A 26,468-nucleotide genomic window follows, 5' to 3' on the forward strand; every position below is an offset into this window, starting at 1 on the left:
ACATCTAAGCTTTTAAGGTTAGCATAAAATGTATTTCTTTTTAGTCTATAGTATAAAGGACAAGGAAGGGTAATCACAAGAGATTTCAGGAGGATCCAAAGTTAAAAATACTGGAAAAATGGGTTAGTGTGACGACAAAGGAAATCCCTTTTTAGTAGCTGTAATATTAAAAATCATCATAGTTTAAAATATCTTTATGAAATCCCAGAAACTGTTTTGTTAAAGACATTCTCTTTCACATTGTTCGGTTGATCAAAACAGTTAGACTGTGCAGTAAATGAACTATTCTTTACCATAGAAGAACAGAAAGACTTAAATTTTCCTAAGTAGGCTCTTGGAGATTCCTTCCGACACTTGAGCACATTTCCTTGTCTCTAAAGAAGTACAATAAAGAGAAATGCTTCAGAGATTCTTTTTTTTTTTTAAAGCAGATTGCAGTCCTTATAGAGTGTCAAATAGCACTTGAACCAGAGTTCACCTTTTACCTCTCCTTCCAGGACCATTGAACAGTAATAGAAGCTTACATTTTTTACATAGTAGATGATCAGTATAGCTTTGTACTAATTGTTAAAATGGATGTCGGCACTGAACAACATAAGGATTCTTAATACCACAAATTACAATAAGGTTTTATCAAACAGAATTACACTTATGCTTAGTGATTTCACTAAGAGAATTGAATGACATCCAAGACACTGCATAGGGGCAGTGGAGTTTGAGTGAGAAGACCTCATTCCCAGCACACAGAGAGGGTAATCTGGGCAGCCTATGGTGCCGTTGACTGTAAACATTGTGCTGCCTGCCCTTGAAAATAGAAAGTAAATGTAAAGTAGAAAATAGCTGTAAGGTCTTCTGCTACATTTATCAAAACTAAGAAATTAGTTTTAGTAAATTACTATTAACTAAACTCTCTGGGCTTTATTCAGATTTTACCATTTTTTTCACTAATATCCATTTTATTCCAGGATCCACTCCAGGATACCATTGTATTTAATTGTTACCTCTCTTTAGTCTTCTATGTCAATTTTCAGTCATATTCTAAGCTTTCCAGAAGCTTGAAAATTAATGTTTCCCTATTGTAGAAATCAACATATTTTTCTTCAGTTACTCTTTTGTGCCTTCAGGGGCTGTTTCATGTTTTCATGACTTTACCTTAAGTTTCTGTTCTTTTCTAGCTGTCTCTCCATCAGTGTGATCTAACCAGAAAGCCAAACAGTAATGTGTGCTAGGTAAATTTCGTAAGACAGAGAAGTCACTTTTGGTATTAGGGAAGGCTTTCTGTTTATTAAATTATTTCAGATAAAGAATATTGAAAAAGGCAGGCGTGATCAGGGAGGTTGGAAGAAACGGCATGAGCGAAGACCTGAGGAATTTTCCAAGGATGCTGGGTGAAACAATACTGAACATGGAGTAGAGAAGCAGAATCCATGTTCCTCTACAGCGGCGGTTCTCAACCTGTGGGTCATGACCCCTCTGGGGTTTGAACAACCCTTTCACAGGGGTCACCTAAGACCATCCTGAATATCAGATGTTTACAGTAGCAAAATTACAGTTATGAGGTACCAATGAAAACAATTTTATGGATGAGGGTCACCACAACATGAGGAACTGTGTTAAAGGGTCACGGCATTAGGAAGGTTGAGAACCACTGTCCCACGGATAAGCTCTGTTGGCTTTGAACAAGCAGCTGACCTCAGTTTCCTCATTTGTAAAACAAGGGACACATTCTAAATGATCTCTAAAGGCCTTTCAATTCTAAACATCTATAATTGTATCCCAGGTCAGATGTGCCAAGTATCTGGGTTGGAAGTAGTGATAAAGAAAATTACATAAAGATAGGAACTGTGAAATTCACTGTAACCCCAAAGTTAAGTGCTATCATATACACATGAAGGAAAATTGGATAATTTGCCCAATGCCACACATCTGGTAAATTTAACCAGCTTTTAAATCTTTTTTGATTTTCAGGTTTTCAATACAGAATTCACTTTCAGAATATCTGGTGAGGAAGGAGGCGTAAAACTCAAGTTTTAATGCTTGCACAACTAGAATAAATGAAAGTGTTGGGAGTTGTGGGTCCCATTTGTGAGCCCAGTTGACCTGTTTTGATTACTTGGCTGATTCAGAAGGTCAGCCTAGGCACTGACAGTAATTGAAAGTAAAAACAGATGGAAACTGGAAATAAAACTGGAGCAGCCCAGGCAACATGAATAGAGAGCAAAAGTAACCCACACAGGTTTTAGTGTGACAAAGAGAAATTTTATTTAGGAAGAAGAAAGAGAAAGTTTAGAGCACTTCCAAAGAAAGTTGGAAATGGTTCTCTCATGAAGGAGAGAAGGTGAGAGAGACTAGAGGCAAAGGCCACCTGCGGGGGTATAGATACCCTCCCCAGTGGACATTGGCTGCAAGGCTTTCATTGGCCTTACTTCACCTCCAGGCAGTATTGTCTTTTTCTGTTGGTCACTGGTTACCTAGGTTAATTACACCCACTTTCTTTTTTTTTTTTAACATTTTTATTAAACTTTTATTTAGCCTCATTGTAAGAATATAAGGGAGATCATAGATGTGATGTACGAAATTATTTTTAAATTTGCACTAATATACATCAAGATTAAAATGAATTCTTTTCAACCACCCAGTCATTTTGCTACCTTTTGCTGAGTAATCTTGTGCCAGTCATTGTGGAAAAATCTTTATTTTAAGAAAAAAATTTAGTTAACAAAAAAATTTAACAAGTTTCACTTAGCAAAATGCACCCAAAAGGAAATCACAGTACAAAGAAAGTTTTAAGTCAAGGCCTCATCAATTCCTATAGTATTAGTATTGTGTCTCAATTCTCAAAATTAACTCTTAAAAAGTTTAAACTTAACCTAAAAGATTTTAAATGAAAATAAACTACAATGAACATGAGAAATATTTCTTTATGAATCAGGCAGCTAGCACCTTTGAGTTTTCCAAAAAAGCACGTCTCCCCAGTGTGTTCATTGCAATGTGGTGGCAAAAGGTCCATATTTAACATACTTAAACTCAGATAACATTACTACCAAAATGTTAATTGGGAAATGCTGAAATTAGTTCTAGTTTACAACTTCTTCTCTCCACTCAACCCTGTGAAAGTGCATATCGAGATTGGCCCAGATGGAAGAGTGACTGGGAAGGGGATGTAGAGTTTGCCGCTCACGAAGAGGCTGTGGCGGCAGTGCTGAAAGACAGGGCTAAGGTGCAGCACAGATACATAGAGCTCTTCTTGAATTCAACACCAGGGGCCAGCAATGGGGCATACAGCAGCAGGTGATGCAAGACATGGGGGTGTCAGCAGCCCAGACCACTCACGGTGGGCTGGAGAGTCAGTCAGTGAGCGGCTGCTACGGGGCTGGCTGCAGCGGGCAGAACAGCATGGGTGGGTACGACTAGTTTTGTAGGAACATTTAAGTTTTTTCAATCAAATTTTCACAGGCAGCCAACAAGCAATGAAGAGCAGTTATAACTCTAGAGGACGCTGTGGGGACCCATTTTGCACCATGAGTTTGTGAAATCTGGATTAAAAAAATTACCTCTTCAGTGTTTTCTCATGCAAACTTTTCTTCTAGCATGTGATATTGAGTAAACTACACCCACATTCTTATGGGCCCTCATGAGATCATCTCTGATTGTACTTACCGCATGTTCTCTTCACTTTTGCCACATTGTCCATATTTCCAGGCCCTGGTACTTAGCTTGTTCCTTCCTGCCTTCAACAGTCTCATATGCTGTTAAGTCTTCTTTCTCAGTCCGTTCTTCTCACCTAATTAACTCCTACTGGGTGTTTCAGATAGTCTCTGAAGCATTGCTTCCTCTGAATCTTACCCCTCGTTCCCTAACATTTCACCTGGTGCTCAGCAAGGCCTACCTCTCCTTTGTATCATTTGTCACATTTTCTGTTGTGTGTGTGTGTGTGTTTGTTTCATTAATATGTATATGTCTAGCTGTAATCTCCCTGAAGGCAGCGAGCATTCCATCTTTTAGTTTCTTGCATAGATGTCTGGCATAAAATAGTAGACACTCACTAAGTCTTTAATGAATAAATTCATTTCTCCCTTGATTTCAGTACTGTATTTTGCATATTGCAAAAGCTCAAATACTTTTTTTGGATTCAAGGTGAATTAATATGTTCACCAGGCACAGTATTAATATGCAGTAGTACTTTCTGGTTGGTTGTAATAGAGATTACACCAGAATTTACAGGTTTACCAGTAACAGGTCATTCTAAGAAAGGGGAATAGGAAAATAAAATAATTGGAACTGCTCACACATAACTAGGTCTACCTTTTTAGTTAGTGCAACTGATTTCCCTGTGCTGTTTTCCCAACTATCCCTCTCCCCCCAATCGTCTACATTATCCTCCTAAACAAATTATGCACTCCTAATTGCTTTCTACCTAGACAAATAATGACATTCTGAAAATACTGAAGAATATTACTTGATCACTTATAGAACAATTTCTGAAGTTTGGAAAGAGATACAGTTTTCCTTTAGAAAAATGTCACAAGACTTTTAAGTTTCCAGCCTGGTTCACAGATGTCCATGTAGCATTTGATTTACTTAATTTGTTTTGCATAAAGATATTCCAAAGCTGCAGATACCATTGAGAATCTGGTTAAAATGAACAACTTCTTGATAACTAAGACTACCTTTTCCCCCTCTCCTTTGTTTCAGTGAAGATAGAGCCTGTGGCTTCAGCTGAGAGAAAATGGAAGCGACTAGGAAGGGAAAGGGTGATGGGTGTTTGAACCAGAGATTCCTGTAGGCGTTAGCTGAGAATAGATTTCGTGGAGAAGGATGTTATTCATGTCTCCATTAGTAAGGGGAATGGCCTAGTGGGCTGCCTCCCTCCTGTAATCTCAGGACTTTAGCAAGCTGAAGAGGGAAGATCACTTTAGAAAAAAGAAAAAAGGAAGAAAATATTAACCAGGCATGGTGTGACACCTGTAGTCTCCCAGCTACTGAGGAGGCTGAAATGAGAGGATTGATCGCTTGAACCAACAGTTATAGGCTGCAGTGAGCTATGATCTTAACTCTTCAGCCTGGGACACAGAAGGAGACCCGCCCTGCCTCTTTAAAAAGAAAAAAAAAAAAAAAAAAAACTTCTTGGACAGAGCAGCCTTTTGAGTGTGAATGTTTTGAGTTAAGTCTGGTTTTACACACCATTGTGAATGTGACTATAAAAAACAAGGGATTCAAGTATGAGATTATGACTGCAACTTTAAAGACAATATACTTGTAGATGTTAATGTTTAATTGTACCATCTCACAACTTTCCCTTCTAGCACCAGTACCTGATGCATAGTAGTTGTTCAAAGTATGTTTTAACTGACTGAACTTTCAGGGTTTTTTAATTGTTTTACCTTGTGTATGATTATACTTTCAGAGATGTTTTCACCTGTGTTTATACAAGTATTTAACAATGAAAAATATCTGGACCAGAATTCTTTAAGTCTTTCTTATAATTATATGTGATAGACTTGACTGCATTTGAATGATGCCTGTCATAATAGGCCTTAAGAAAGACAAAGCACTACTTTATATTAATAGTTTTGAAGAAAGATTATATAGTAATTAATGGATCGAGAAACCATTGCATTATACGTGCAAATAGAATTCGTTAGACAAATGCATTAAATATTTTTTTTACTTTATCAGTTTTTTACATGTATACCTAACTGCCAGAAATAGTCATTAGTTCTTCATGAAGATGGTTTTGCAGACTGTGAATTTATTTATTTATGTGTATGTATCACACACATCCATTTTAGTAACATATTCGATCTAATCTCTTCAAAGAAAAGACCACAAAAACAAATGTTGCTTCTTTCTTGGTAGACCATGTGGTGAGGTTGTCAGGGCTGGGCAGAAAGAAGAAATCTATTTACATGCCACACTCTCAATATATGAAAAGACTAGGTCTCAAAAACCATACTTTTAAGCATCATGGTACTTTACAAAAGAGTCAAGAGATTAGACAAGCATTTTTCATTAATTTATATAAAAGGTATTAGGCTGGTAAGGGATGGTTCAAAAACTTTTTAGAAAGAATTAGAATCTACTTAGCACAAATCTTATAAAAAGAATCCTTATTCACAGAACAATAATCTGATCATTGTTTCCTAAACAGTTATCAAAGATGTTTCAGAAAGAGTTACATACTAGCATAGTTTTCCTTTTTTTCTTTTGAGACAGAGTTTCACTACCTCACCCTTGGTAGAGTGCTGTGGTGGCACAGCTCACAGCAACCTCAAACTCTTGGGCTTACGAGATTCTCTTGCCTCAGCCTCCCAAGTAGCTGGGACTACAGGCACATGCCACAACGCCTGGCTATTTTCTTGTTGCAGTTGTCATTGTTGTTTAGCTGGACTGGGCCGGGCTCGAACCCGCCAACCTTGGTGCATGTGGCTGGCACCGTAACCACAGTGCTACGGGCTCCAAGCTCCAACATAGGTTTTTAATGCAAGTGAATCATATTCTTTTTGAAGATGATGTCTTGTGAGTTTTCATTTCTACTCTTTTTAAAACTTGAATTTAGTATTTTGCTTTTTATTCCTCCCATCCCCACATCTTACATATAAACATAAAAGACTCTAGAGCTCATCTTGTCACTTGCTGTTTTATTCAACAAGATTCTTCTTAGAGGCTCGGGCGCCTGTCACTCAGCAGCTTGGACACCAGCCACATACACCAGAGTTGGCAGGTTCGAACCCAGCCTGGGCCTGCCAAATAACAGTGACAACTCCAACCAAAAAATAGCCGGGCGTTGTGGCGGGTGCTTGTAGTCCCAGCTACTTGGGAGGCTGAGGCGAGAGAATCGCTTTAGCCCAAGAGTTGGGGGTTGCTGTGAGCTGTGACGCTACAGCACTCTACCCAGGGCAAGAAAGTGAGACTCTGTCTCAAATTTAAAAAATAAAAAAGATTCTCCTTAGAAATAAAACCTCCGAAGTTGGAGAGTGACTATTACATTAGACACTTTAACAGGAACAACAGATAATGGAACAAAAAGGTTAGTAACTCAAATTATTGAAGCATTTAGTATGGTTTTTTAAAATATGTAGTGGTAGAGGCTGTTGCAGAATCACCTTTATCTAATATCAGATACTTTTATTTCTTAATTGTTTCCACATTTTGTTTTTAGCAGGAGTTAGGTAATTAAAAATATTTATACGATTTATTGCTATAAAATTTGCAATGACATTTTAGAAGAGAATCTCAGCTGTCTATAACCATAGGTAAGTCTGTTATTCTTCCTGGCCCTCCATTTTCTCACCTATGAAATTGTAATAAATATGCTTCGCAGATTACTAAAGATCAAGTTAGATGAGATATAAAGCCCATGGCATAGAGCCGGTACATCATAAAATGTTCCTCCTTTATTTACTTATCTTAATAGTAAAATAGAGCTCTGGCACATTTTGAAATTTAAGTTTTTGGTTTTTTTTTTAATGTACAGAAGTAAATAAAACTTGAGTAGTAATCCAATAATCCTAACATAATTTTAAATAAACACACTTTTAAAAGGAAATAAAACTATATGAAGTTGAAGTGTCATCGTACTTCTTTTCCAGTCTTATTCCTCTTCCTTGCCCCCCCAGAGGCAGTGACTGTCTTGTTTTGTTTTTTTTTTTTTGCAGTTTTTGCCTGAGGCCAGGTTTAACCCACCACCTCTGGTATATGAGGCCTGCACTCTACTCCTTGAGCCACAGGCACCGCCTTGTATATAACTTTTTCTTTTAGTGTGTATATACAAGATCTGACAATTAAGTTTGAGAACTTGTCCTAGAAAAAGTGCTACATGAGGTGGTGCCTGTGGCTCAGTGAGTAGAGCATCGGGCCCACATACCAACTGTAGTGGGTTCAAATCTGGCTCAGCCAAACTGCAACAAAAAAATAGCTGGGTGTTGTGGCAGGCGCCTATAGTCCCAGCTGTGTGGGAGGCTGAGGGAAGAGAATCTCCTAAGCCCAGGAGAGGTTGCTGTGAGCCGTGTGACGCCATGGTACTCTACCCAGAGCGACAAAGTGAGACTCTTATCTCTACAAAGAAAAAGAAAAAGTGCTACATACTTCATTGCTGAACATCGCTGCAGTCACCTTCCAAGTGCTTGGCTTGGGAAGCTATGCACTAATGCCAGTGGTTAGTCCACCCTTCAGAGCAATTTTGGAACTCTTTTTCTGAAATGGCCATTAGAAATGTTGTCCTACAGGGTGTGACAATTAAGTCTGTGAACTTGCCATTGTGCTTTTACATTAACAGCACTGTACAAATAACTTGGTTAAAGTTTCATAAGCTTGGTGTGTCAGTACCTCACAGTTGTGTTTGTGGACATGTGGTGGTATCTTGCTGAGTAGCAATATTATTGTTGGTGATTTGTGGGCAGCTCTGATGGTCATTCTAGAGAAAGAGTTCTAAAATTGCTTCAAAGGGTGGTTTAGGTCCTGGCATAGTTGCATAGCTTCCCAAGGGGAGGACTTTGAAGGTGACCCTCATGATATTCAGCAATGAGGCATGTAGCACTTTTTCTAGGATGAGGTTGCAAATTTGTCAGGCCTTATATATATTCAGAAATAATAGGTGAGATCATTTTTTTGTTGTTTTAAAACTTGCATAAATGGTAATCACTTCTGTATTTAATCTTGTAACTTACCTTTATAATTGAGCATTATTTTTGAGATCTATCACTTGCTAAAAAATCTAGGTCATTCATTTTAATTGTTTATTTCCTTATGGTGGAGTTTGGGCTATTATAAACAATATGAGGTTGACTTTGTGTTTTTAATATTCTTCTTAGAATTCAGGAGAACTTATTATTGAGTCCCACCATAATCCCTGAAATGTACACTGATGAGCTAAAAAATCTTTCAATGACCTTTCTCAATTGCATATTAATTCATTCCAGTCTTTCCTAAGGATTAGTCTAAGGGCTCCTCTTTCTAATCTGCACCCCTACCCCCATGCTGAGAGCTTCATTGATAGCCTCATTGTGGGAAAAGCCATACCAGTGTTAGGAACTGTTATAGTTATTGCTTATTTTAGTGATAATATTAGTTATTGGTCTTATTTCTAATATTACATATTTAAAATGAAGTGTATCAATTCTGAAGTATTCTTTTTGCAATAAAAGAATGTGTGGAAATTCTCATAACTATTGCAATACTTAATGCAACCTAATGGAGTAACCTTTTATATTTAGAAATTTCTTTTTAAATGTTGATTTATAGTGATAGATTAGTTAGCTTGATAAACATTTTTTGTTTCTAGAGTGCTGCTTTAGTTAGGGCAATAACATTTTTGTTGTTGTTGCAGTTTGGCCAGGGCGGATTTGAACCTGCCACCCTTGGTATATGGGGCCAGGGGCCCTACCCATTAAGCCACAGGCACCGCCTTAGGGCAATAAAATTCTTTCTAATTTTTTTTTTTTTTTTTGAGACAGTTTAGCTGTCACCCTGGGTTGAGTGCCTTGGCTGTCACCATAGCTCACAGCAACCTCCAACTCTTGGGTTCAAGCGATCCTCTTGCCTCAGTTTTTTGCATTTTTAGTAGAGATGGTGCTCAGGCTGGTCTCAAACCCATGAGCTGAAGCAATCCACCCATCTCAGCCTCCTAGAGTGCTAGGATTATAGGGGTGAGCCACTGCACCTGGCCTCTAAAATTTTTATATTTCTGTTTTCAAGTAAAAATACATTTTCTAGTGGCTGGGCGTGTTGGCTTGCTCACTCCCATAGTCCCAATGCCTCAAGAGACTGAGGCAGGAGAAAAAATTGAAGCCAGGAGTTGAAGACACTTGCCTAGGCAACTTAGGGACTTCCATGTTTTTTGAAAATATTAGCTGGGTGTTGTGATAGGAACTGTAGTCCTGGCTGCTCAAGAGGCTGAAACTGGAAAATCAGTCTTGCCATTGCACTCTAGCCTAGGGGACAGTGAAATTTTATCTTTTAAAAAAAGTTTTTCCAAATAGAAATCATTTTGTGTAGAATCTGCAGACATTAGATATATTTCTTAATTAACTGAGATAGTTCCATATAGTTTGGAAAATATAAAATTGTATGATTTTACTTAATTGTGCCTGATTCATAGTGCTGAAATGCTTCTTAATAGCAGTTTTACTAATCTGATCGAATCTTACCTAGCTGTTAAGGTTGAAGAAAGAAAGGAAGCTGACAAATCATATCCTTTAAAAATGAATGTAGTACTTAAACTATAAAATAATTAAGATAACTAATTCTCAAATTAAAATAACTTGCAGAAATTTGGTTTTTAACCTAACACTGATGGTTAGGACCTTGGGTGATAGCAAGAATTAATTAAAGCACTTTCGAGTCTATATGACTTTTAAATATTTTCCTTAACCCATCTGTTGAGGATATATGCTAATTGCTTTTCAGAAATTTTGGTTTGAGTGTTAAAAGTTACATTTTACGCACCAGTGAGCACAGCTGATTTTCATGCATTATTTCAGCAGCACATTGGCCAGTCATTTCTTTTTGGTCTGCTAATAGCCACAGAAATTTCCCTTTCTTGTTCACCTCCCAGATTTCTATTTCGAAAGACTCAGTCCTCATCAGTCTTACTAAAGGGATTGCCCACTGTGAGGGCCAGCGAAGATTTCCTTCCTTATTTTCTTTGCTCTGCTTCTTCTGTGTTTGCTCTCACAGGAGAATCCCCTTTCTCTGTTTTTATGCCTGCTGAGACGTGCTTGCTGGTCGCTTCCTACCTGCTTCCCCTTCTGTCCTTACCTCCCTTCTGTCTTGGGCTGGTTGACGAGCCATTTGCTTCCTGTGACTGCACAGCTATCACTTCTAAAATTTGTCCTCGCCAACATCTCTGGTCTTGGGATTTTGTGAGTCTTGGAATTTTGTGATACGGGCTAATCTTACTGGAGTTAGATGATATCTCAAAGTCATTTTGATTTGCATTTCTCTGATGATTAAGGATGATCAGCATTTTTTCATATGTCTATAAGCCGTGCACCTGTCTTCTTCAGAGAAGTTTCTCTTCAAGTCCCTTGCCCAGCCTGCAATGGGATCACTTGTTCTTTTCTTGCTTATACGTTTGAGTTCTCTGTGGATTCTGATTATTAAACCCTTGTCAGAGACATAACCTGCAAATATCTTCTTCCATTCTGAGGAATGTCTGCTTGCTTTACATACTGTGTTCTTCGCTGTGCAGAAGCTTTTTAGTTTGATCAGGTCCCAGTAGTGTATTTTTGAAGCTGCTTCAATTGCCGGGCGGGGGAGGGGAGGGTCTTCCTCATAAAATACTCGCCCAGACTGATTTCTTCAAGAGTTTTCCCTGCACTCTGAAAAAAGGAAACACTTCTACACTGCTGGTGGGAATGTAAATTAATGCATTCCTTTTGGAAAGATGTTTGGAGAACACTTAGAGATCTAAAAATAGATCTGCCATTCAATCCTGTAATCCCTCTACTAGGTATATACCCAGAAGACCAAAAATCACATTATAACAAAGATATTTGTAGCAGAATGTTTATTGCAGCCCAATTCATAATTGCTAAGTCATGGAAAAAGCCCAAGTGCCCATCGATCCATGAATGGATTAATAAATTGTGGTATATGTACACCAGGGAATATTACGCAGCCTTAAAGAAAGATGGAGACTTTACCTCTTTCATGTTTACATGGATGGAGCTGGAACATATTCTTCTTAGTAAAGTATCTCAAGAATGGAAGAAAAAGTATCCAATGTGCTCAGCCCTACTATAAAACTAATTTATGGCTTTCCTATGAAAGCTATAACCCAGTTATAAGAATATGGGGAAGGAGGAGAGAGGGGGAGGGAGGGGGGAGGATGGGTGGAGGGAGGGTGATTGGTGGGATTACACCTGCGGTGCATCTTACAAGGGTACATGTGAAACTTAGTAAATGTAGAATATAAATATCTTAACACAATAACTAAGAAAATGCCAGGAAGGCTATGTTAACCAGTGTGATGAAAATGTGTCAAATGGTCTATAAAACAAGTGTATGGTGCCCCATAATCACATTAATGTACACAGCTATGATTTAATAATAAAATAAAATAAATTACACTATCAAGAATTAAAAAAAAAATCTGTCCTCCATTTCTCAATTATTTCAGCATCACAGGTCTCCAGGAATAATCTTTTTGTTTGTCTCTCATTCTTTCCCTATTTTTGTCCTCCTTTTCTCATTGGTTGTAAGGTGTGTTTGAAAGAGCAGGGAAACGACAGAGGCCAGAGTCAGTATCTGTGAATTATATGTGAGCTTGAGGGGACAGACTAGTCAATATGAGGGCACCTGTAGATTACATATTTTTTAAATAGCTAGATATCATGATAAATGAAATATAACATTGCTTTTTATTATTTTTTATTCCAAGTATACAATACCTCATTTAACATTATGAAGAAAATGATTCAGATGAATTTTTGTGGGCCACCGTTTAAATTACCTTAATTACTATCATCAGAATGTGTTGTTTTACATTAAAGTTGTGGAACACATCCATTTGTAAGTTAGAAACTCTCTTTATAAACATCAATGTTTCTCTAAGTGTTGGTTTGTAAAAAGACATTATAATACACACTTACTCTAAACTGTATTTGTATTCTGTTGATTAATAAGCTTTATTTTTCAGGGCAGATTTAGGTACATAGCAAAATGGAGTACAAGTACAGAGTCTTCTGCAACCCCCCCGCCCCCCACACACACCTTATACAACCATCTCCACTGTCATGATCCCAGACCACAGTTGTTAACAATTAATCAACCTGTGTTGACACATCATTATAACTCAGTGTCCCTGATTTACACCAGGGTTCACTCTTGGTGGTGTACATTTTATGGGTTTTGACAAAGGTATAATGGAATATATCTACCATGTTGTGCCATACAGAATGGTTTCATTGCCTTAAAGATCATCTGTGCAGTGCACTTTCATCCCTTTTTCTCTAACCCCTGGCAACAACTTAATCTTTCTTTTGTTTCTATAGTTTGCTTCTAGCTTCTTTCACTTAGTCATATGCATTGAAGTTTCCTCCATGTCTTTTTATGACTTGTAGCTTATTTCTTTTTAGCACTGAATAATATTCCATTGTCAGTTTACCATAGTTTATTCATTCATCTACAAAAGAACATCGTAGTTTCTCCCAAGTTTTGACATTTGTGAATCCAGCTCCTATACATATGTGTGCCAGTTTTTAGGTGGATATAAGTTTTCAGTTCATTTGAGTAAGTACCAGGGAGTTCAAGACTATATAGTAAAAGTATGTTTAGTTTTGTAAGATATTACCAAACTGTCTTTCCAAGTGGACATCTAAAAAAGTGAATCTAGACCAGTGATTTTCAACTAGTGTGCTGTGAAAGGATTTTAGGTATGCCCCCGAAATTTTTAAAGATCATTAATTAAATTCTTGAAAGAAATTCAAAGCACAGTTAAGTATATTCTTTTTCTTTTTTTTTGACCAGTACAATTTAAGTGTGCCAAAGAAGTTTAACTATAGGTTCAAGTGTGCTGTGAGATAAAAAAGGTTGAAAAAACAAAAACAGTGGTCTAGACATTTGGCATTGCCTCCAGCAGTGGATGAGAGTTCCGTTTGTTCCACATCTTTGCCAGCCATCTAGTGGTGTTAAGTGTTTTGGATTTTGGTCATTCTAATAGATACAGATGTCTAATGCATGTGTCCCTGTTGTTTTAACTTGCAGTTCTTCAGTGAGGTTGAACATTTTTTCGTGTACTTAACTTTCCATCTGTTTGTTGTCTTTGCTGTAGTGTTCCTTGAGGTCTTTCGTCCATTTTGTATGTAGGTAGAATAGAGTAGAGATCCAGGTTCTTAGCTCCAGAAGACTGGCAGTATTTAAAGGTTCGGGAGATAAGGAACAGCAACAGAGTATGAGCAGGAAGGGCCAGGAATTTAGGAAGAAATAAAAAGGCACAGAACAGAGAAAGTGTATGTGTCAAATATTGCTGGATCAGTAGCCGGGTATTGTGGTGGGCATGTGTAGTCTCAGCTACTTGGGAGGCTGAGGCAAGAGAATCTCTTAAGCCCAAGAGTTGGAGGTTGCTGTGAGCTGTGATGCCGCAGCACTCTACCCAGGGCAACAGCTTGAGACTCTGTCTCAACTACAACAACAAAATACTGCTGGATCAGTTAGTTAAATAAGATGAGGTATGAGAAATGATCATTGAGTCTAGTATTGAGGCCATTGGTGACCTTGGATAGGAGCTGTTTAAACGGAGTGATAAGGAAGAAAAGTCTTTTGGGAAGGGTTCAAATAAAAGCAAGAGGAGAAAAATTGGAGACAGCAATTGTAGATAACACTTTCGGGAGTTCACTTCGCAGGAAAGATAAATGGAAGCTAGAAAGGTAGAGGTGTGTTCCTAAATAAAGAGAGAAATGGCATTGTTGGATTCTTTTTGGCAGGACTTGCCAGAGAGAGAAAAATGGGTGGTCCAAGACAAAGTGAGGAATTTCTAGAGTGCTTGTAGGGAAAGAAGAGAGGGAGGGAGAGAAAAACTAGTGAAAAGGTTTGTATAGCACCTGTCCTGAGATTGTCAACATTTCTCACCCATTTTCTACTCAACTGTGAAGCCTCAGTAGCACATCAGGTGCTGGCCTGTAAAATGCTTTGTTGAATGAGAAGTGCACTCAGTCCTGAAGCTACCTGTTCCCTACTCCTACCTGTCTCCCACTTCACCCTGTGTAATGATTAGCAGATGGTACCATGTGAGAATGAAAGGGGATTCTTATTCCAGACAAAGGCAGCCAACCCAGGGCTGGATTTTGAACTCATTTGCCTTAGGCTAGGTATATTACAGGGTGGACCTATATATAGTTTGTGTGCAGTTTACTATGTTAAACTATTTTAAATTGCACACGAACTTTATGTTTACCCTATAATTACCTTAGCTGTATCTATGCTCAATCCACTCCAAGACAAGAAAAGTTGCATTTAACATCTTACTATAATAGTTAAAATACTGCCCTGTGGCAAATAGCATAAAAAGTGGGAAGAAAGCACATTTAAAACTAAGAATTTGGTATGGGAATCTCAGCTCTTGCTGAGATTCATTTGTCAGTAAGGTATATTTGAAGAAAGTTTAAGGCATGTTGGAGTTGCTTTACCAACAAGGAATTATGGGTTTACATTTTATTTGAATTGTAACGTTTGTATTTTATAAATTAAGAAACGGTGTTGAGCGTACTGCACCAAAATAAAGCTGGAATTTAGTAGCACCTAGCACTAGATCTTGGTTTTCTTACAATGTTCCCACTGAAAGGAAACAAGGCTCCTTGGAGAAATAGCTGATTGCAGGGCTTGGACTCTGAAACATCTTGTTGTACCCAAAAGGCAGGAAGTGCTCAAAAAAAATGGTGGCATTATGTCCCAAGAATATAGGAGCCATTTTGAAACGGTTCTCAATGGCCAAATCTGGAATAATTTGAGCATCAAAATAATTAAAGCAAGTAATGAATTATAAGGCATTAGGGGTGAAGAAGGAATTTATGAGACCATATCAATAATACGTATATGTATGCATACATCCAAGTAAGAGAAAGAGGGCTCAAGGGGCAACTGTTAAGTATGGAAACAGTACTGGTTGGAAAATTACGGTTTTGATGCTGAACAAAATGCCTGAGACTGAGTAGTATATAAAGAAATGTAATTTATTTGGTGGTTCATGATTCTGATTGCCTGGGAAGTTCAAGATTGGGTATTTGCATCCAGTGAGGGTCTCAAGCTTCTTCAACTCACAGTGGAAACTGGAAGAGAAGCTGTTTGTTATGAGCAAAAAGATCACATGGCAAGAGAGGGGAGCAAGGAAGAGAAACCAAGGAATCCATACTCTTTAGCAACCCATTCTTCTCTGAAGAGTACAAACTCACTCATCAGCGGGGCTCAGGAGAGATGCACCATCATGACCCAGACACCTCCCAACAGGGGGGAGTCACATTTCAGCATGAATTTCAGCAATGACAAACCAAACCACAGCATTTGCAAATAAATGTTAAAACTAGAGGAGAAATTTTGATGAGAAGCAGGATGTTTGCATGGTCTTAAAGTGTCTGCCTTAAAGATTGCTTATTGGTTTCAAGGAAAAGATAGTAACTAAGTTGTAGGAAAACTGGACAAGCGCCTTGTCTGGACAATGAAACTTACTTACTTAGTATCACCGTGAGGTACAGGTGGATATCATGGGCCCCCAGATGGGACACTCTTCCTACTCTTCAGCCATAAATGCATCACTTGAATCTAATCACAAGAAAATGTCAGATAAGCTCAAAGTGATGCACATTCTATTTTTTTAAGACAAAATTTTGCAAAAAAGGATCTAAAAGTTAAAAACTGAAAGAACCCATGTTAAAGTAGACTAAAAACATAGGACAATACATGACCCTAAGACTGGATCCTGCATCTGGAAAATGATTAAAATTTTAAATTAGATTATTTGGTCAGTTGATGTCATTAAAATGGATATTGTAAATTAAAATAGGTTGATATATTTACTGAAATTTTAACTGTATTGTGGTTTATAAGAGTTTTTAGGAAATGAACACTAATGTGTTTATGGGGAAAATGTTATAATGTATGCAGCTTACTTTCAAATGACTCCTAAAAAAGACATGTAGACACAGGGGTAGAAGGAGTATTTAGGAGACAGAAAGAGAGAGGAGCAAATGCGAACAGCAGGAGATTCTGGGGAAAGTTACACGGGTGTTGTTTGTACTCTTTTTACCTTTTTGTACTTCTTCCGTAAAGGTAAAATATTCCCAGGTATGTTCATACACCCACTCATGAATACATTGCAGTTAATTTCTTTTATGCTTATCTCTTTTCTTATTGCTCTAGGTTGCTGACTTAACCTTTAATGTTTTCTTGGTTTTAAAAAGATATTCACATTCATGTTTACCAGATGTACATACTGATTGTTAATTTCTTTTAAACAGTGCTGGGCCTAAAGGAGATAACATTTATGAATGGAGATCGACTATTCTTGGTCCACCGGGTTCAGTATATGAAGGTGGTGTGTTTTTTCTGGATATCACATTTTCGTCGGATTATCCATTTAAGCCACCAAAGGTGAGAACTTAGAAGTGTACTCTTTCATATTTATTCCCTTACAAAATCAGCTATTTTGTAACTTAAATGTGTATTGATATAATCATTTTTATTTCATTTTTCATGAATTGATATAGAAACTCTTATTATAATCAAGAACTTTAAAACTGAAAGTGTTGATTCAGGGGTCCTCAAACTTTTTAAACAGGGGGCCAGTTCACTGTCCCTCAGACCGTTGGAGGGCCGGACTATAGTTAAAAGAAAAAAAAACTATGAACAAATTCCTATGCACACTGCACATACCTTATTTTGAAGTAAAAAAACAAAACGGGAACAAATACAATCACACCGCCTCATGTGGCCCACAGGCCGCAGTTTGAGGACCCTTTTTGTCTTTCACAAGCAACTTTTTAATCAATAAAAAGAGGGTACTTGGTTTGACAGCTTCTAGAAATAAGCATTTAATAACATGAACTTTGTGCCAGATAAGCACAAATAGATGAGCAAAACCTGAAAAACAATAGCAATGGAGTGAAAACTAATAATATCTAGTAAACTTGCTTTGTACCCTCTGGGATGACATAGTCATGGAAACTGAGGGCAGCTGTGTTACTTCTGCCCCTTTGTTACCTCTGAGTTCATTGGAAATTTGGATCATGGATAACAGATGGGTTATCCCTGGTAATGACTGACAATTATTTTGCAAAGCTTAAACATAACAATTACTGGAGTGGCTTCCACCCCTGACTTCTCTTTCTACAGTGGTCAAGCCAGCAGGTAAAAACCACCAGAATTAAGTGTAAGCATAATTAATTAATTACAGAAATGAAAACGTGGCAGGGAAAAGTGTGTTATCAAGTCTGTAGCCCTTAACTATGATAAAGTGTTATTTTTCTTTAACATATTATAGTTCCTTATGTTCTCTATACTGTATAAAATGTACGTAATCTTCACGAGTGTGAGAGTGTGTGTGTGTGTGTATGTGTGTGCACAAAAATCAAAGTTTTTATTTTGTGGGGTAAAAGGATTTTTCAGGAAAGCTTTCTGTGACAAGGTAATGAGTCCCAGCTGGTGGTGTTTACCTAAAGTCACAGATACCAACATCCCTTATCACCTGGAGGTATTAACTCTTTTTGAGATAGAATCTTACTATGTCACCCTTGGTTGGGCTTAAGGGATTCTCTTGCCTCAACCTCCCAAGGAGCTAGGACTACAGTGCCTAGCTATTTTTTGTTCTTGTTGTAGTTGTCGTTGTGTAGTAGGCCTGGGCCAGGCTCAAGTCCGCCAGCCCAGGTATAAGTGGCCAGCGCCCTAACCACTGAGCTCCAGGCCTGGAGGTATTGACTCTTCATTGGGTTTTTTGTTTGTTTTTTTAAGAGTGTTTTACTTTCTGGTCCTATTAAACTCCAGTATCTTTAAATTGCTGTGATTTTTTAATGCTTCCAAGTCAGAATCTTGGGAAGAAACCAAAAGGGTAAAACCCTCTTGCTGGTAACACCACAAATTGTTTTCACATTCAGAATGACACATATTAAATGCCAGTGTATCACTACTCAATCTGCATTCACTGGTTTAATTTTCTGTATTATAGATGAAAAAGTAAGATCTTAGCAAAAAATTTCATGACCATAGAAATGGTGATACTTACTTTTTACATGCTTATTTTTTCACATTAGAAATTGATTTTAATGTTTTAGCAAAATTATGGAAAAGTCAATAAGATTCGTATATGGGAGGGAAATTAATTGAAGAAAAAGATTATTACTCTTAGCACGTTTTAATGGAAAATGAAAATTGACTAACATAAGGATTTCAAACTATAGTTTTGTATATAATCTGTCAGTAATTTTGATTACTGATAAATATGATCATTTCACATGTTTATCTTTTGCTGACATCACAATATTTTGATTTTTTGATGGTTTACTTCTTGCCATCTTATACAGTATTAAACATTATTGAGGTCTATATCGGACAAGAAAAATTAAGATTTCTGGTGTTATCTTGGTGTTAGAAATTATTTATTTACAGTGCTGAATCTTTTTGAAATTCAGAAAAAGTATTGACCTTCTTAAAAGAATAATAAAAGGGTGGCACCTGTGGCCATTGAATAGGGCACCAGCCCCATATACTGAGGGTGGTGGGTTTGAACCTGGCCCTGGCCAAACTGCAACAAAAAATAGCCAGGCATTGTGGTGGGCGCCCATAGTTCCAGATACTTGGTAGGCTGAGGCAAGAGAATGGCCTAAGCCCAAGATCTGGAGGTTGATGTGAGCTGTGATGCTACGGCACTCTACCGAGGGCAACAAAATAAAGACTCTGTCTCTAAAAAAGATCATAATAATAATAAAAATTAGATTTCTTCTGCTGTTCTTGGATATATTGTTTTCATTGTTCTTGGATAGTATTGTTTTCACTGATTTTTAATAGCTGGAAAATAAGTATTTGTAAATTATATATGTATTTAGTAATTATCTGTCAGTGTGCTGAACATATATTATTCCCATTTTCTAGAGCAACACTAATAGAAATATAATGCAGTTGACATGTATAATTTTTTTTTTTTTTAAATCAAGCCTAAATGGACTTGGACAATCAAGGGACTGCTTTGTTTTGTTTTGAAGGCAGTCTCACTTTGTCGCCCTTGCTTGGTAGAGTGCTGTGGCGTCATAGCTCACAGCAACCTCAACCTCTTGGGCTCAAGTGATTTTCTTGCCTCAGTCTCCCAAGTAGCTGGGACTACGGGCTCCCGCCACAACACCCAGCTATTCTTAAAGACAAGGTTTTTCTCTGGCTCAAGCTGGTTCCAACCTGTGAGCTAAGGCAATCCACCTGCCTCGGCCTCCCACAGTGCAAAGATTACAGGTATGAATGACATGTGTAATTTCAAATTTTCAGATATTTAAAAGGTTAAAAAAGTGAAAGTAATTTTAATAATTATTTTGTTAAACCTAATATCAACATGCTATTATTTCTGTGTGTGATCAATATAGAGTATCTTTTTTTTTTTTTTTTTGCAGTTTTTGGCCGGGGCTGGGTTTGAACCCGCCACTTCCGGTATATGGGGCCGGCACCCTACTCCTTTGAGCCTCAGGCGCCGCCCTAATCTAAGAGTATTATTAATGATATCTTTTTCATTTCCGTTTTGAGTCTTTGAAATCTGCTAGCCACATAGGACAGAGCAGTTCTAAAGGGGTGTGCTCTCCTCCTCCCTCACTAAACTAGTGTCTTTCTTTCCTCCATCCCTCCTCATGCATATCTTTTTCAGGAAGGTACTTTTAAGAGTGTTTAATATGGGCGGCGCCTGTGGCTCAGTGAGTAGGGTGCCAGCCCCATATGCCGAGGGTGGTGGGTTCAAACCCAGCCCCGGCCAAACTGCAACAAAAAAATAGCCGGGCGTTGTGGCGGGCGCCTGTAGTCCCAGCTGCTCGGGAGGCTGAGGCAAGAGAATCGCGTAAGCCCAAGAGTTAGAGGTTGCTGTGAGCCGTGTGACGCCACGGCACTCTACCCGAGGGCGGTACAGTGAAACTCTGTCTCTACAAAAAAAAAAAAAAAAAGAGTGTTTAATATTTTCTTCCGATTCCACTTTGGAGCTCATAGTACACTGCTAGTTCCAAGAAATAAGAGATTGGGTTGTTTTTTTTTTTCTCTGCAACTTCAATTGTGATTTAACCATCCAATTATTGTTTGTGGCTGTTTGGAAACTTTTCAGCATTTGTTCCTGATTCATCTTTTTTTCTCATACATCTCTTTATCCAATAGCTAAAGATCTTGCTTATTTTTATGTTTTAGTCTAACAAGACAGTAAACCGGCTATGAAAGTGAAAGGTAAAGAAATAGAAAGGAACGTAGTACAAATGCTTTTACCCATTTTCCTTGCAATCCTTTTCCTGTATTTTCTGGCAAAAAATTAGCTGAGTCAATATGATCTTTTCTACTAAGAAACTAATGTAACCTTTATGTTAAAAAAAAAAAATCAATTTCTCTTACTTTTAAGACAAAAGCATTTCTGTTCTCCCCACTTTGTGTGTGTGCGCACATGTGTTTCATACGCACGCACGTATCCAAATGCATTCATAGAATTCCTGTATTATGTATTTAGATTTAACTGACCAGCTACTCAGTTTTTTTCTTTCTATTTTTTGGGTAAAAAATAGAAACATTTCTTCAAACTGAATCAAAATCATTTAATTTTGTTATCGAACCTAATTTAAGTTCCAATTAAGTCCCAGTTTGCTATTTAGTAACATCTATGATGTGTCACCCTTTATTTTTTTTAAAGATTGTTTCTGCTGGTAACAAAGCATTTTTTTTTCTTTGTTTTTTAAATATTACTGTGCTCAGGTTACTTTCCGTACCAGAATCTACCACTGCAACATCAACAGTCAGGGAGTCATCTGTCTGGACATCCTTAAAGACAACTGGAGTCCTGCTTTGACTATTTCAAAGGTTTTGCTGTCTATTTGTTCTCTTTTGACAGACTGCAACCCTGGTAAGCATTTTCTGTGTTAGCATAAAACATTTTGTGAAGAAATTACCAATGTGATTTCAAGTTCACCAGGCCAGAAGTTTCTCAATAACTTCACTTTGTTAATGGCATGCCACTCTATAATTACTTTACCACAATCATTGATGGAGTCCCTACTTTTTAAATTGTGTAGCTGTACAGATCCCTTTTGACAAAAATAAAGTGACGTTTCTGACACCAAGGCCTCCTTTTCTTGCCCTCCCATGCTTCAGTGTGCTAAGTTACATATTGCGGGGAGGCGTGTGGGTCATGGACTGACCCCATACTGTTTTGTTGTTGTATATTTGTATGTGTGGGAAGTCATGGTTTCATCATTTAAGACTTTTGTTAATTAAAACGTTACCCACTTTCAGATACCAGCCTCTTGGATTAGCAGTTCTTGAAACTTTTCTTACCATTAGTCATGAGTTGCTGTATCTCAAGATGGCATTGGTTTGCGATCATAATTAACAGGCAACACTTTACGATGGGCTTTTCTTGTCCCTTTCTATTTAGATTACAGTTAGTAATATTAAATGTACTAGTAATGGATATTAAAACAATAGCCAATGACTAAGAAAGTTAGATATATTGTGATTATATAAATTCAGAGATAATGTATAATTTTTAAGTTAAGAATGCCTGACTGTCACATGTGAATTTCAGCTGTGGGTAGCTGATTTGATAAATTGGTGTTTAGACCTAGAATTTCACGTGTTATCTTACCATGTGGTCATTTTTAAAGATGTCGACTTTTTAAAAACAATTTGGTGAGATGCTTAAGGCTATCACTGTTACCTTAAGCTCCACAGTTATACATTTGCAACTCATGTATATTATCTAAATATATAGGGAGAGAGAGAGAGACAGAAATGTGGATGTTCATTGTATCATTTATTAAACAAAGGTTTGGTAACTTGAACCCTTATTAATAGAGGATGTAGCTGTTAAAATAAGACAATTGTATTAACTAATAGACAAAGATCTTTAAGATATATTAAGTAAAAAAGCAAGGTACTGGAGGAAAAAAACATACATATATATATATATATATATATATATATATTTTCTCAGTGCTTATCAACGCATACAATATCTCTGGAAGGAAATGTGGTAAATGGTAACAATTGTTTGCCAGGGAGAGAAACTACTGAGTAGTTGGAGACAGGAAGAGAGTTTTACTGGCCTTTGTTTGGCACAATCAAATACTATATCATGTATACATATTTTGTCCCATTGAAAAATGAAAGGTTACATCTCAGATTCAATTTCTAGTTCAGAATTCTACTTAAAATAAAATGGCACATAAGTTTTTAGAGTGAGACAGTGGAAAGTGATTATGAATTCTATTTTATTAGAAGATTAGAGTTTTATTTTTAAATGATCACTTTTTAATATCCATGAGAAAGCAGAATTATAAATGCTAGTATATTTTCGTCATTCAATAAAATGCCAAGACAACAAAATAGTCATTGTATATTAGATACATCGTCATAAAAATCGGATTTATTAACTCATTTATTTTCTTAGTGAAAGGGGCTTTTATATATCAAAATAGGTGATTGTTATTTTAAACATTTTTCTTTTGAAAATCTAGCTGTTATATATCAAGATGCTACTGAAAAAATCAGTGTTTCAATTTAATAGAATATTAGAACTGTATCCCTTTAAGACCCCACATAATATCTTTCATGTTCTTTCCACTTTTGTAGCGGATCCTCTGGTTGGAAGCATAGCCACTCAGTATTTGACCAACAGAGCAGAACACGACAGGATAGCCAGACAGTGGACCAAGAGATACGCAACATAATTCATATTATTTGTATGCAGTGTGAAGGAGCAGAAGGCATCTTCTCACTGTGCTGCAAATCTTTATAGCCTTTACAATACGGACTTCTGTGTATATGTTATACTGATTCTACTCTCTGCTTTTATCCTTTGGAGCCTGGGAGACTCCCCAAAAAGGTAAATGCTATCAAGAGTAGAACTTTGTAGCTGTAGATTAGTTATGTTTAAAACGCCTACTTGCAAGTCTTGCTTCTTTGGGATATCAAAATGTATTTTGTGATGTACTAAGGATACTGGTCCTGAAGTCTACCAAATATTATAGTGCATTTTAGCCTAATTCATTATCTGTATGAAGTTATAAAAGTAGCTGTAGATGACTAGGAATTATGTCATTTGTATTAAACCCAGATCTATTTCTGAGTATGTGGTTCATGCTGTTGTGAAAAATGTTTTACCTTTGACCTTTGTCAGTTTGTAATGAGAGGATTTCCTTTTACCCTTTGTAGCTCAGAGAGCACCTGATGTATCATCTCAAACATAATAAACATGCTCCTGAAGGCATAGTTTCCTGGCGTAATATTTTAAAACAGTCTTAGAAGGTGTGTCTGAGATGATTGTTGATGACATAAAAATGTGATATGAAGATTGACTACTAAGGACTAGTACAAGTAATTATTAAATTAAAAACATAAAATCTTACTAAATATGTAGAGTTTTTTTTCCTTTACATCTGAAAATGAGAGAATACAATGAGTTTAAATATGTAAAACTGGATTTTAAACCATTGGTCTCAAAAGCACATGAAGCTTTACTTTGATAATATGATATTTGAGCCAAGAAGACAATAAAATCCTGACTTACTCATGAGTCTGATAATGTCTTATAGATTATTTTGTTTTCAAATTGATGAATTCTGTCCAGCATCAGGCAGTACTATGAAATAATCACTTGGATCTGATAGCTATTCCATGGGACATTTTTTACTTCTAATCCTGATCTTGAATTTTCATGCTGTGCTTTAACATTCATAATGTGACATGTGATAAGCCATTATATTCAGAGGCAGAGGTGAACACAGAAACTCTTTTCTGCCCTGGAGGTAGAATAGAACTATATATTATTAGTGTGTAGATGTGACATAAATTGTGAACTCAAAAAATGCCAATTGGTAAGGGGTTTTTAGGTTAAATTCCTTCGTTTTAGCTGTAATTATTATTAGATTTCTTTTGGGGGTTGGAATTACTTTGTAATTTTCAGGTTTGGTAAACAGTATATTTGTGGTATTTTTTTCCCTATCACTAACATAATTATCTCAGTTCACGTAGCCAGGGTTTTGGGATATGGGTCAAGTGTCTTCTCCAGTCCTACAAAAAGAAATGGCGTATCACCTTTAAATTCATATGGTGGAATTATTAGCATAAAAATGCATTGCTTCAAGATAATAAAACTGTATTTGCATATATCGTCACTAAGAATAGCTTCTAAATGAGTATTTGTCAGTAGAAGTCTTCAATCAGAATAAAAATAAGTTACACTTACATATCTGTTTTTCTCTTTAACTCCTGTCCATCCTAATCCTTAGTACAAGGGAACACCATATAAAACTATTTTGAAGAGTTTGGGCTTACGTCTATGAAAAACTAATAATCAATGTGATAAGAGTGGAGACCTTTTATGTAAGTTGTAAGGATTTTATGAACACTGGGCGATCAGTAGAAAAGTAGTTTTCCCCCTACTTCCAGGATGCACATTTTATATCCTAGAGTATAAACGTCTGTCTTGGTGCTGGAAAAGCTTTCATCACACTGAATATCAGGATGTTGGGGATGCTGTGATTGGACTTCCATCCGTAGCTGTGAGCATACTATCACCACCCTATTTTCCTTACTTGTGGGCCTGTCCCATACTGGCCTGGGACAAAGGAGAGGAAATTGGTTACTTAACCCTTTTCATAGTGCTCAGAAACAGTGTGCCCATAGGCATCATCGTTCACGTCAAAGTAGCATCTTGTTTGAACACCTATAGGTTTGTTCCCAGCCAGAAGGTTAAAATACTTTATATTTCTTCCAAAGGTTTTTCTGAGGCCACATAGGTATTTTGTGGCCTTGAATAAGACAACTGAACTTCTTTGAGCTTTAGTTTATCTATAAATGAAACAGAAACATTGGATCTTGATTGTTTCCTTATTCTCTCTTAGCAGGCAAACTCAGTAATTATTTTGTAAATTTTTGTTGTGCTTGTGCTTTCTTTTTCAGGGAAGAGGCTATACTTTCAAATGGACTAATAGTATGTTTATTTATTGGTGTTCTAATAAATAGATCTGCCAGTGACATGAAAGCTACTACATGCCAGGCACTGTTCAGTCACTGATGTGTCCTATCTCGTTTAAGACCCCCTAAAGAACTTGAGAAGAGTAGACAATGATGATCCTCAGTTGACAAGCTGAAACTGTGCATAGACAAGTTAGATAATTCCACTCCAGCTTACACAGCCAGCGTGACGTGAGGTGTAACCTGCACATACTCTACCTCACTCGCAAAACCACTAGGCAAAGAGTTTTTGTTTATAACATCACAAGTTAGTATTGAATACACACACATGTGCAAGTTACAATTATTCTCTATAAAAGTGGATATTCACAGATTAATTTATAGTTTTTGCAAGTTATTCTAGTTTTATAGATAGTTTTGCATTTTAATAAATCCTTATTATAATATTCTATTTTAGTCTCAAATGGAGCCTTACAAGATAAGACTTTATTGTTTCCAGTAAGTATGAAATAGGCTTTTTTATAGTCTCCTTTAGACATGTATCATAGGAATACTTTTAACATCGATTTCCCTTTTTTTTAGTTTGGAAAATGAAATACATAGTATTGTTTTTTATTTATTTAATTGTATGTTACATAACCACATCAGAAAATTTATATTAATAAATGTATCAAGTGTGTAATGAGTATTTTCAAAACAATAAGGTGTTTTAGTTACCTAGACATTGCCATTTTTAAAAAACGAAGAAATTTTAACTAATCACAGGGATAATATTCAGTTGACATTTGCAATTTCATCTATCTATATATTACCCTTTCTAATAAGAACTTTGAGTTGTT

The 26,468-nt window shown here is 36.9% G+C and overlaps 1 protein-coding gene across 4 annotated transcripts in view; it reads left to right on the forward strand.

The window, feature by feature from the left end:
- UBE2E3 (ubiquitin conjugating enzyme E2 E3) overlaps nt 1-23,920 on the forward strand; it is a 128,788-nt gene extending 104,868 nt beyond the window's left edge. For all 4 annotated transcript variants that reach the window (XM_053597458.1, XM_053597461.1, XM_053597459.1 and 1 more), the window contains exons 4-6: nt 16,953-17,085; nt 21,409-21,556; nt 23,284-23,920. In XM_053597458.1, the coding sequence (XP_053453433.1) occupies nt 16,953-17,085; nt 21,409-21,556; nt 23,284-23,381 (379 nt within the window). In that variant the 3' untranslated portion in view covers nt 23,382-23,920. The remainder of the gene's footprint in view (nt 1-16,952; nt 17,086-21,408; nt 21,557-23,283) is intronic.
- Nucleotides 23,921-26,468: the final 2,548 nt, after the last annotated feature.

Source organism: Nycticebus coucang, chromosome 7 (assembly GCF_027406575.1).
Source record: "Nycticebus coucang isolate mNycCou1 chromosome 7, mNycCou1.pri, whole genome shotgun sequence".
Classification (NCBI taxonomy): domain Eukaryota; kingdom Metazoa; phylum Chordata; class Mammalia; order Primates; family Lorisidae; genus Nycticebus; species Nycticebus coucang.